Source organism: Balaenoptera ricei, chromosome 1, assembly GCF_028023285.1.
Source record: "Balaenoptera ricei isolate mBalRic1 chromosome 1, mBalRic1.hap2, whole genome shotgun sequence".
NCBI classification, from domain to species: Eukaryota; Metazoa; Chordata; class Mammalia; order Artiodactyla; family Balaenopteridae; genus Balaenoptera; species Balaenoptera ricei.
Window position 1 is genome coordinate 146,442,861 of NC_082639.1, and position 12,240 is coordinate 146,455,100.

At 38.4% G+C, this 12,240-nt stretch overlaps 1 protein-coding gene across 3 annotated transcripts in view; it reads right to left on the reverse strand.

Annotated features, from left to right (window-relative positions):
- COLGALT2 (collagen beta(1-O)galactosyltransferase 2) overlaps positions 1-12,240 on the reverse strand; it is a 119,429-nt gene that overhangs the window by 57,836 nt on the left and 49,353 nt on the right. For all 3 annotated transcript variants that reach the window (XM_059904071.1, XM_059904089.1, XM_059904079.1), the window contains exon 2: positions 2,155-2,265. In XM_059904071.1, the coding sequence (XP_059760054.1) occupies positions 2,155-2,168 (14 nt within the window). In that variant the 5' untranslated portion in view covers positions 2,169-2,265. The remainder of the gene's footprint in view (positions 1-2,154; positions 2,266-12,240) is intronic.

Below are 12,240 nucleotides of genomic sequence, written 5' to 3' on the forward strand. Positions count from 1 at the left end.
GCTGAGGAAATCGGTTAGAGTGGTTAAGTCATTTGCTTAACATTATGCAGTTAATAAGGGGTACAGTCAGAATTTGAATCCAGGCATAACCCCAAAGCTCATGTTCCTAGACACAGTCTTATACATTTAGCCATCAAATAAATTTGGAAATGTTACAGCATCAAAATATGAGTTTCCCAGGAAAAATAAAGGTTTACCTTACGTGGTCAAGTCTCAGTAAATGACTCCACAGAGTCTAACACGTTGATCTGCCCCAGATGGAGTGAGATCATGGAGCAGATGCATAATGCTGGGCTCTCTATCAACATCCACAAAGCAGCCAGGCCAGGACTCGTCCACGGCCATGGAGGCAGGTGGGTTAGCACACCCTCAAGAACCTTTCTGAAAGCTCCCAACTGGTATGGTCATTGATAAAGTCGCAGTGGCCCCAAACTGGCCACCACTTCAAGTTCTTAATGCTGCACTGGCAGTACATTTCCCTCAGTGAATGAGAAACCGCAAAAACAATGAGACCGTAATCATACAAATAAGATTAATAAAACTATTTTTGCACAGGAAGTCTCTGGAATGTCTTCCTCAATTATTGTTTCTACAAAAATCAGTGGAATTTCTGTTTTTCTGAATATGTTGCCCCCAAAATGCCTCCTCTGGTATTTCTAACACTGACCTTGGCATATAATACATTTAGTCAGAATCTGGCAATGGAGAAAATTACCAGGATGCAAGAGAGGTACATAGAGTCTTTCTGGGCTATTCTAATTAGGCCAAATTCCATTATAAGGAACTCCAAAAGATTGTTCAAAATTTTTTACAGTGTTCAAATTTGGTTGTTAAATTTTGCTCCATATACGGACCATATACAGAGATTTGAGATATATATGTAGATACATACATACATACACATAATAAAAATCTTATATAAAGAGAGACTAGAAGAACAAAAATTTGTTCTGGAATAGCACTCCTTATTATGATAACACATATTTGGCTCCCAATAAATGACTTACCCTGGGCAAAATTTCAGCAGCTCAATTCATCCTATTTCTACAATTTCTTAAGCTAGAATTGTAGTAGCCTTGGGAACATTTAGAGTAGTAAGTTTAAATATATTTATTCATGTTCTCATTTACTTATTTGTTCATCCAACAAGTATAAATTTAGTGCCCGCCAAGAACATAGCACTGAGTGAAATATAAAGTATTTGTATATTTTAGCCCCTGCCAAAGAAATAAAAAAATACTTAGAAAAAAAATGCATGAATCAGATAGTTAATGTTAGTTAAGTTTATTGTTGTGTCAAACAAGAAGATATAGGAAATAAGCAATACAAGTGTTGAGAGAAGGTACATCTTTGTAACTGGAATGATTAGCAACAGCTTTTGGTAGCAGTTAACCAGTAGCAACATCCAGATGAAGCAGTTTTCTTTTAGGAAATATTGGTGTATATGTATGGATGCTAAATTTATGAAATCTTTTAAAAATATAAATCAGGTATTTGAACTTCATTCTGTAGGTACTAGACAGTCACTGAAGTCTTTTTAATAGAGAAAAGACAGCACATCGCTAATATTTTAGGTAGACTAATTTGACAGTGTGGTATAGAGGATGATTTGAAGATGGAAGCTACTAAGAAATTGCTATGGTAAAGACTGGAAATAACGTAAATGTCCATCAGTAGGAGGTTGATTAAACAATTATGGTACATCCACACAATGATACTCTGCAGTCATAAAAATAACGGAAGACACTCCTTAACTATTGCTTTGGAATGATTACCAAGATATGATGAGTGAAAAAGCAAGGTGTATGTAAGAAGTATACAAACTTTTCACTACGCTCCCTCAAGGATAAAAGGGTTATCCTCAAAGTATGAATAAATAATATCAATATTTAAAAATATATGCTGCTGTGGTAATTTACTTGAGAACTAATGAGAATCTGAACTTGGCTGGTAGCTGCAGGAGTAAAGAGGAAGAGAGACATGAAGATTTGTCAAAGGAAGAAATGGCAGGTCTTTGTAACTTACTAGACACAGAGATGAAAGACAAGGGAAAGTCACATGTGCCCCCAAGATTGGAAGCCTAAAATGGCTGGAAGACTGGTTAAGGGGGCAAGGGTGAATAATGAGTTCACAAAATATTCTCTTGCTACTCACTCAGGTTCATCCATAGGTCTCCATTCCACATAGTGATAGGCTCTCTGGACATTTTTCAACCACTCCCTGAGTATTTCTGTTGTATTATCCACATTGTGATCAGTGGCTGCCCTGCATGAAAGAAAGCACAGCACAGTTCAGTTATTATGTCATCCAAAGAAAGAGGGGGAAAACCAAAAGACCCCAGATTAACTGAAAGGAGAATGGCCAGTTCTAGACATTGTGTGTATGAAAATGACTCCCTCATGGTCCAAACTAGACAATGAATTTCTGAAGTGAGAGATGTTGCTTTAAACCATCTCTGTGTCATTAGATCCTTAAGCAGGACTTGGCCAATAGTAGAATCAATAAGTGGTTGTACTAAAATAGTATATACATAAAATGAATTAAAGTAGAGTTAGGTAACTAATATTCTTGGAAAGTTTCTTGTTTGTTTTAATTTTTAGTTATCCAAGATGTAAACTCTGCCTTTTAACTTACATAACAACACTTAATTTAAGCAATTATTCAGAGTTGCATTTTCATTTCAAGTCCAACAAAAATTTTAGCCAGTGCTGCTTTAATTGTATGCACTAGAGGGGAAAGTCACAATAACAGTTTCCAGTATAAAATTCAAAATCCAAGGTATCTTCACCTATCTATTTTGGATTAACTCTACCATCACTTATACAAAATAGAGTACCTTCAAAAGTCTTCAAACAATGTACACAAAACTTGTTTCTGTTCTACCTTGAAAGTTTAATAAACTGATCCACTTCAAAAGGAGCTTAACTCACTTATTAAAACAAAAGTATTTTCAAATTTTATCACAAAGCAAACGCATGCTGAGTATAAGATATACATCTAAAACAAAGTTATTCAGAACACCTAAAAATGAACCGATATTCCATCAACTGGAAAAGAAAGAAGGAAAGCAGGGGTTGTAAACTTGACATCAAATAAGGTAAAATTCAGGCCAAAAAATATTAAACATGACAAAGCAAAATTGTAATTCTACTAATAATGCTAAAGGATATAATTCACATCAAAGATATAATAAATGTGAATATCCATGTACCTTCATATAGCACAGGGGTTGGCAAACTTTTCTTTAAGAACCAGATAGTGGCTATTTTAGGTTTGCAGGCCATACACTCTCTATGGCAACTACTTAACTCTGTCATTGTAGCAGTAAAGCAGTCATACACAATACATGAATGAATGAGCACTGCTGTACTCCAATAAAGCTTTATTTACAAAATTAGGCAACTAGTCTGCAGGCTGTAGTTTGTCAACCCCTGATATAGCAGAAAGTATAGAAACTGCAAGGAAAAACAAGCACCAATAATAAGAGATGTTAATACGCCATTTTCAGTTGAAGAAAGTTCAAATGGGAAAAAAGTAAATATATAGAGGATCTACAGAACACAATAATAGGGTTATACTTTTTTCTCAAGTGCACATGGAACATTCACAAAAACTGACCAACAATTACATTATGAAGAAAGCCTCTATAAATTGGAATAATATAAACAGCATTCTCTGATCACAGTGTCATAAAGCTAGAAATTAGTAATAAAATAAAACCCCCAAAATTCCATTAAAAACTCTCTATTAAACAACTATTGAGTGAAATAAGAGCTACAAAACAACTTTCTAACTTCTAAATATAAATAATGAAAACACTAGATATCAGAACCGGGGGATACAATTAAAGCAGTGGTCAGAGAAAAATTCAGTTTTTTTTATCCTTAAATCAATAAAAATAAATGAGTTGAACTCCTACTCAAGAAGCTAGAAAAAGAGCAACAATACAAACAAGCATAAAGAAATAAAGACAAAGTCATGAGGTAGAAAACAGAAAAAGAGCAGAACTAATAAACAAAAGAAATGTTACTTTTTTTGAGGACAAAATCAACAAAAGACAATCACAAGTTAATCTAACCAAGACAACACAAAAAGTAAAAATAAGAAATGACAAAGATGAGGGGAATATGACTGATATGGAAGGAATTTTTTTAAAATATCATGAGTGGTCACTTTGTGCAACTCAATGAAAAATAAGTTTAAAAACTAGATATAATAGAAGATTTCCTAGCAAGATGCATGTTAGCAAAATTGACTCCATTAGAGAGACAAAACTTAAACAGAACAATGTTCTTAGAAGAAATAAAGAGAAAAACGAAAACACTGGCCCAGGTGGTTTCATAGAGGAATTCTACTAGATATCTTTTTTTTTTTTTTTTTTCTTCAAAACAATCTATTCTCCTTCTCATTTTTTTTTTTTAAATTTATTTATTTATTTATGGCTGTGTTGGGTCTTCGTTTCTGTGCGAGGGCTTTCTCCAGTTGCGGCAAGCGGGGGCCACTCTTCATCGCGGTGCGCGGGCCTCTCACTATCGCGGCCTCTCCTGTTGCGGAGCACAGGCTCCAGACGCGCAGGCTCAGCAATTGTGGCTCACGGGCCTAGCCGCTCCGCGGCATGTGGGATCCTCCCAAACCAGGGCTCGAACCCGTGTCCCCTGCATTGGCAGGCAGATTCTCAACAACTGCGCCACCAGGGCAGCCCAGATATCTTAATAGATTAGATATTTCCAATGTTATGTAGCTTGTTCTCCAGAGCATAAGAAAAAAAAAAGGGGGAATTCCCAGGCAGTCCAGTGATTAGGGCTCGGCGCTTTCACTGCCGAGGGGCCTGGGTTCAATTCCTGGTTGGGGAACTAAGATCCCATAAGCCGCATGGCCAAAAAAAAAAAAAAAAAAAAATCCAAGTCCTTTTAATAATGCAAGTACAATATTGATATCTAAATCTGATAAAGATACACACACACAACTACAGGTCAATACTTTTCAATGAATATGCTGCAAAAATCCTAAAGTATTAGCAAAGAGAATCCAATATCCTATTAAGAAAATATATATCATAGCCTAAGATTGTTCAATATAAAGGAAATTCATTAATATAATTCACTATATTAATAGACCTGAAGAAAAATCATATGATTATCTCTGTAAATGCTAAACAGGTCTTTAACAAAATTCAACACCTATTCTTGTTTTTTTAAAACCACACTGAATAAAATTAAAATAGGAAGGGAGGGAGGGAGGGCGGGCAAACAGGAAAGAAAGAGTCATGGGAAGATAGAGGTGTCTGAGACTCTTAAAAGGCAGTAAAAAGGCTTATACTTTATTGGCAATTCAGCAGTTCCTCCTGGGAGGGAAAGCTACTGGCATTATCAGCAGCAGTGGTTCCCTGAGAGCATGGCCTTGATAAGAGCAAATGAAGAGATGTGAACAGTGGTCACGTCCTCCATTTATGTCAATTTCAGTAAATAGGATTTTGTTAAACCCAATCTATAATGGTTTTTGTTTTTCCTACTTGAGCTTTTGGTGGTCACTGCTGCTCCAAAAGTAACAAATGAAATCTTTAAGAGAGAGAATATTTAGGAATGTTCAAGAGAAAAAGCATTGTTAAGCAAAGCATGGTGAAACTCCATGTTACATAGGGAATAAATTTCTATAAAACACGAAGTAACGTGAAGGTATGCACTTAAGTCACAAGGTATAGAAAAACGAAGGATAGAGGTCTATGACTAATATCTGAAAATCTTATTTCATAAGATGGATATTTGAACGAAAACTATCCTTCTTTAAAACACTATTCAAAAAATAGAGGATCAAGAGGTGATGCCGATGGCTACTTCATCTACTTTCAAGGCTTTTCTGGAAATCAGATTAGAATCAGCTCCTTTCTTCAAAACAAGGTCTAGGAGGGAGAGAGACCCACAGACCCACCCGGACATTCCATCATCTGGAGGGAAGAGAGGTGATGTGTGTAGCTGACGGTATTGGGGGATACCAGGTAAGTATGTTGGGACAGAGATGGGGGAGTACAAGGAGGTGGGAAAGTAGGTCAGGAAGCAATGTGGGAGAGAGACACGGGCTCCATCCAGTTTGCAACTGTGCCGAGAAGTGTAGCATGTCAGCAAAAATCACATCCACTCTCACACAGTGCCACAAGCCACCAATGTCCAGCGTGATGTCCAGCATCATAGCCAGGAAGGGCACTATAATTGTCAAACCACTCATCTCACAGCATGAAGCATGTGTAGAGCAATTCCTGAAACTGGGAATCCACTCCAATGCACATTATTCTTCACGCAAAGTACTATGAGTAAGAGTATGTTAAAACAAAAAAATCTTGACGATAGTGTTAGCCAAAAGTTTTAGGAATTCTAAATTATTCCCAAATTACTTATAAATAGTGTAGGAGAATTTAGATAGCATCTACTTCTTTCCTTGACTGTTGTTTCTTCATTACACAGGATTTATATTCTCTTTGTCCTCCATACACGATGATGCATTTCCCCCTAATCATTTTAACAAAGTTAAATTTAACAAAGGACTCATTGTATGAAATTCTCTTTCCTGGAGTACAGACTAAACAACTCCAAACTCTGCCTAAGTATCCACTAGTGACAAACATCCAGAGAAATTAGCTGCAAAGATAGATGTCTCTAATTAAAAGTAGAGGCAGAGATTTTAAATACTGTCCTAATGGAGTTAAAAAATTTCCTGTACAGTTACTTCCCCAAATTGTTAAGATTCTCTTTGTTCTCAGGCTTCTGAGGAAATGAGCAAATCCTCCAGCTGTGGTCACAGGTTCATCCACTCTGGCCTTTGATGCGCAGGGCCAGTCTCCTGCACTGTCCCAGAGAACACCAGCCCACTGAGGAAGGCTTACGTTCCCCCCTCAAGACCAACTGCCCTGCCTCTCCACTCCCCTGGCGAAGGCAAATAAACAGAAATCCAGGCAGATACTTCTAACTGCTGCCTTTTAATCTGTCTGATGAAAGTGTGTTTCCGTTTGAATACATAATCATGAAAACATGCAGGCGCTGGTCTCTTCAGAGGGTTGGTGAGAGAGATAGTAAAGGCCCAGATGCAAGCTCCCTGGAGGAAACATGAAGCTTTAGTTAAAGGTTCTATTTTCAGAGTCCTGTAGAAAATGTAACAGTGCAGTGCCTGACCTGCTGTGAGGCTCCACAAGCAACAGGACACAAAGACATTATACTATACATAGAGAATCCTAAAGATGCCACCAGAAAACTACTAGAGCAAATCAGTGAATTTGGTAAAATAGCAGGATACAAAATTAATGCACAGAAATCTCTTGCATTCCTATACATTAATGATGAAAAATCTGAAAGAGAAATTAAGGAAACACCCCCATTTACCATTGCAACAAAAAGAATAAAATACCTAGTAATAAACCTACCTAAGGAGACAAAAGACCTGTATGCACAAAACTATATGACAAACAGATGGAGAGATATACCATGTTCTTGGATTGGAGGAATCAACACTGTGAAAATGACTATACTACCCAAAGCAATCTACAGATTCAATGCAATCCCTATCAAACTACCAATGGCATTTTTCACAGAACTTGAACAAAAAATTTCACAATTTGTATGGAAACACAAAAGACCCCAAATAGCCAAAGCAACATTGAGAAAGAAAAACGGAGCTGGAGGAATCAGGCTCCCTGACTTCAGACTACACTACAAAGCTACGGTAATCAAGACAGTATGGTACTGGCACAAAAACAGAAATATAGATCAATGAAACAGGATAGAAAGCCCGGAGATAAACCCACGCACATGTGGTCACCATATTTTTGATAAAGGAGGCAAGAATATACAATGGAGAAATGACAGCCTCTTCAATAAGTGGTGCTGGGAAAACTGGACAGCTACATGTAAAAGAATGAAATTAGAACACTCCCTAACACCATACACAAAAATAAACTCAAAATGGATTAAAGACTTAAATGTAAGGCCAGACACTATAAAACTCTTAGAGGAAAACATAGGCAGAACACTCTATGACATAAATCACAGCAAGATCCTTTTTGACCCACCTCCTAGAGAAATGGAAATAAAAACAAAAATAAACAAATGGGACCTAATGAAACGTCAAAGCTTTTGCACAGCAAAGGAAACCATAAACAAGATGAAAAGACAACCCTCAGAAAGGGAGAAAATATTTGCAAACGAAGCAACAGACAAAGGATTAATCTCCAAAATATACAAGCAGCTCATGCAGCTCAATATCAAAAAAACAAACAACCCAATCCAAAAATGGTCAGAAGAGCTAAACAGACATTTCTCCAAAGAAGATATACAGATTGCCAACAAACACATGAAAGGATGCTCAACATCACTAATCATTAGAGAAATGCAAATCAAAACTACAATGAGGTATCACCTCACACCGATCAGAATGGCCATCATCAAAAAATCTACAAACAATAAATGCTGGAGAGGGTGTGGAGAAAAGGGAACCCTCTTGCACTGTTGGTGAGAATGTAAATTGATACAGCCACTATGGAGAACAGTATGGAGGTTCCTTAATAAACTAAAAATAGAACTACCACATGACCCAGCAATCCCACTACTGGGCATATACCCTGAGAAAACAATAATTCAAAAAGAGTCATGTACCACAATGTTCACTGCAGCTCTATTTACAATAGTCAGGACATGGAAGCAACCTAAGTGACCATCAACAGATGAATGGATAAAGAAGATGTGGCACATATATACAATGGAATATTACTCAGCTATAAAAAGAAATGAAATTGAGTTATTTGTAGTGAGGTGGATGGACTTAGAGTCTGTCTTACAGAGTGAAGTTAGTCAGAAAGAGAAAAACAAATATTGTATGCTAACACATATATATGGAATCTAAAAAAAAAAAAAAAAGGTTCTGATGAACCTAGGGTCAGGACAGGAATAAAGACGCAGATGTAGAGAATGGACTTGAGGACACAGGGAAGGGGAAGGGGAAGCTGGGACGAAGTGAGAGAGTAGCATTGACATATATATATACTATGAAATGTAAAATAGCTAGTGAGAAGCAGCTGCATAGCACAGGGAGATCAGCTTGGTGCTTTGCGACCACCCAGAGGTGGGGGGGGATAAGGAGGGTGGGAGGGAGACGCAAGAGGGAGGGGGTATGGGGATATATGAATGCATATAGCTGATTCACTTTGTTATACAGCAGAAACTAACTCAACACTGTAAAGCAATTATACTCCAATAAAGATGTTAAAAAAAAAAAAAAAAAGATGCAGGCCAGATGTCTCAGCAGGTGGAACACAGATACTGATGACATGGTACTTCTGATCACCTCCATCTGTACTGACCCTCAGGGAATGTTCTTAGCTTCCCTGCCACCCCAGAAAGTCTAGACTTCTGATGCTACAGAACAACAGAACTGCAGTCAGTGGGGCAGGAGGAAAGCAATATTGTGCAGCGATTGATCTTTGCTGCCTTAGAACCCACAAAATATGCCTCCGAGAGGCTCAAGGGAACTGTGATGGAATGAACAACAAAGTTAGTCACCACCTGGAAGATTCACACCATGACTAATGATCTGGCAAAAAATGAATTTTCCAACTTGAGACTTCTAAACCTGAACTACCCTCTTAATTGCCTCATATTTTCATCCAGCAAGGAAGACTCACTGGTGTAGAAAATAAAGAGTTCCACCTCAAATAAAATTTCACTTTTGGAAGCAACTAGTGAAATTCATTTTCAAGGAAGGGAATGTCATCAAGTCCTACCACCTCTGTCTCTGCTCTCAGGGAAAGCTTCGCCAGCAGCTGCTCTGCCAAGGTGGGAAGAGTTATGCTTGGCCACTTGGCAAAACATGATGATGGACTCTTGCCTCTTGGTTACTGTGCAGAGTTGTTTAAAGAACTAGAATCCATCTGTTGGGTGGAAACTTGCTATGGATATGGTTCAGGATTCAAATATGAACTGGGGGCTGGGGATTTCTCCCAACAAAAGCCTTCTCCTAGGTCCTACCAAGTCAATTAGTAGCAATTCTTCCTAATGAACTAAGAAATCAGGAAAACTCACTTCTCATGAAACCCTCCTCACCAACAAATAAATATTTATACTCTCAGTATCCTTCCTCAGTATGTACCATTTAATCCCAGAAACAATCATAGGCGTTACACACCTGAAGACTGGGTAAAAGTGATGTAAAAAGAAATGTTAATTCTGAAAATACAATCAATTTCATTCCTAAAGGGCAGGAAAGAGGCGTGGTTAAAATTTACCGACTGACCCGTTAACAGTCAATTCCAAAGCCCAATATCATCTTAATAAAATCAGGATGAACTTAATTAAACATATTACAAATAAGCCATTTCTTGCTACTTTTGATTGTGAGCTATAGTTTTGCTCTCTTGGTGTTAAGAACCCCTCACCTGTATGTCTTGCACTGTCCCATTTTGAGCCTCATGATTAGCTAGGTAGGCATTCTTTTTATCTCCCCATGTTATAGGCGAGAAGGCTGAGGATGAGAGGTTATGTCTTGCTCAAGCCACACAAATGGTGGGGGTTAGAGCCTGGGCTCTTCCTTCAGGCCTTCTGGTGCCCCTCCCAACCTTAGCTCAGACGCCCCCCACCGCACTCACCCACAGAGAGTGGATGCCCACATGTCAAACTGGAAGGAATTCTCTGCATCGTTAAAGACGTTAATCACCATGACCAATGGGATCATCTCAGCGCGAAAGGATGGGAGGAAATAAAATAAGAAAAATGGGAAGATTCATTAGTTCCCTTTAAGCTTTGTTGAAGTTCCCTTCAGCATAATTTTCCTTGGAGTCAAAACCCTTGGAATTCCATGAAAACATCAGTGGCAGTGTCTGAGGCAAGATAAGTATGTTTCTCGTTTGCCTAAGTACGTTTTCCTGTTTTTCTTCTCCTTTGTCCTTTGTTTATTCTTCTTCCCACTCCTTTTCACCCACTCCTCATTTCCTCTTTTCTCTTCCTTGCTGGATTTTCCAATTCTATTAAGTTTTTAATTTGTGGGTGTGCCCTGAAGAAATGGAGTTACTGGTGAAGTGTTCTCCTGCACAGTCAACAACTAAAGCACCAATACTAGAGAGAGGATACCACAGGATCCAGAAAGGTGTTATTCTCCAGGAGCCCTGAACCTCCCACCCCCATACCTGTAACTACACATCAATTCCCTGCCCATACTCCCAACACTGAACCTGCTCCTATAATACAATTAACTGGTTCTATGTCTTTCTCCATTAACCCGACTCTCTTCCCTGAGGACAGGACTATCCCAGCACCTAACAGAGATTATTGTGTAAAACAGGCACTAATCACGGGCTTGATGAGTGAATGAATAAACAATTTCAAGAGGACTTTCCCCAGTTCAACCCAAATGCCTACAAAGACTGAGCACAGATAACATAAAGGAGTGAGCTGACAGTGTGAGAGAAGGACTGTTAAGAATAGACACACGCAGGCCCCATCTGATTGCTGCCATGCTAGAATGTGTGCCCAGAAATGCTAGACTTTCCTATCGTTTCAAGAGAAGCCAGTTATCCAGGTTTTAGAGATAAAAGTCTGTTTATAACCTATTAGGCTGAAATGCCACGAATATATTCCAGCATGACAGGGGCTCTCTGGAAACCAGGGACCCAACACAAAGACCACATTATTTCACCTCTTAATAGCCACAGCCCATCCATCCGCACATGTTCAGGGCACACATTTCAGTAATTAAATATTTCAAATATGGTTGGGAGGATAGCGGTAATATCACTGCCCTGCTTTCACATACCCAGAAAGCATCTTCAATGACAAAGAAAGATTGACATGCAGAGGTTGAGCAAGGTCTAAATAATTCTTTCAGTCAGTCTAATAGCAATAGAGTTGCTATTAGAAAAAAGTAAAAACAATGATACAGGCATGGGGTGACCATACGGGTACACTGCCCACAAATGCCATATGTAACAGCTCTTTGCAGAGCAACTAAGGCATAATTACTGTTGGCCCCATTTTTAAATAATAGCTTTATTGAGATACAATGCACACACCTAACATCATCCTTTTAAAGTGTATAATTCAGTGGTTTTTAGTGTATCCGTAGAGCTGTGCAACCATTACTGTGACCTAATTTCAGAACATTTTTGTCAGCCCCAAAAGAAGCCCTGTACCTGTTAACAACCACTTCCCATCCTCCCCTCTGTCTAGCCCCTGGTAACCACTCTTCTACTTTCTGTCTGTCTCTATG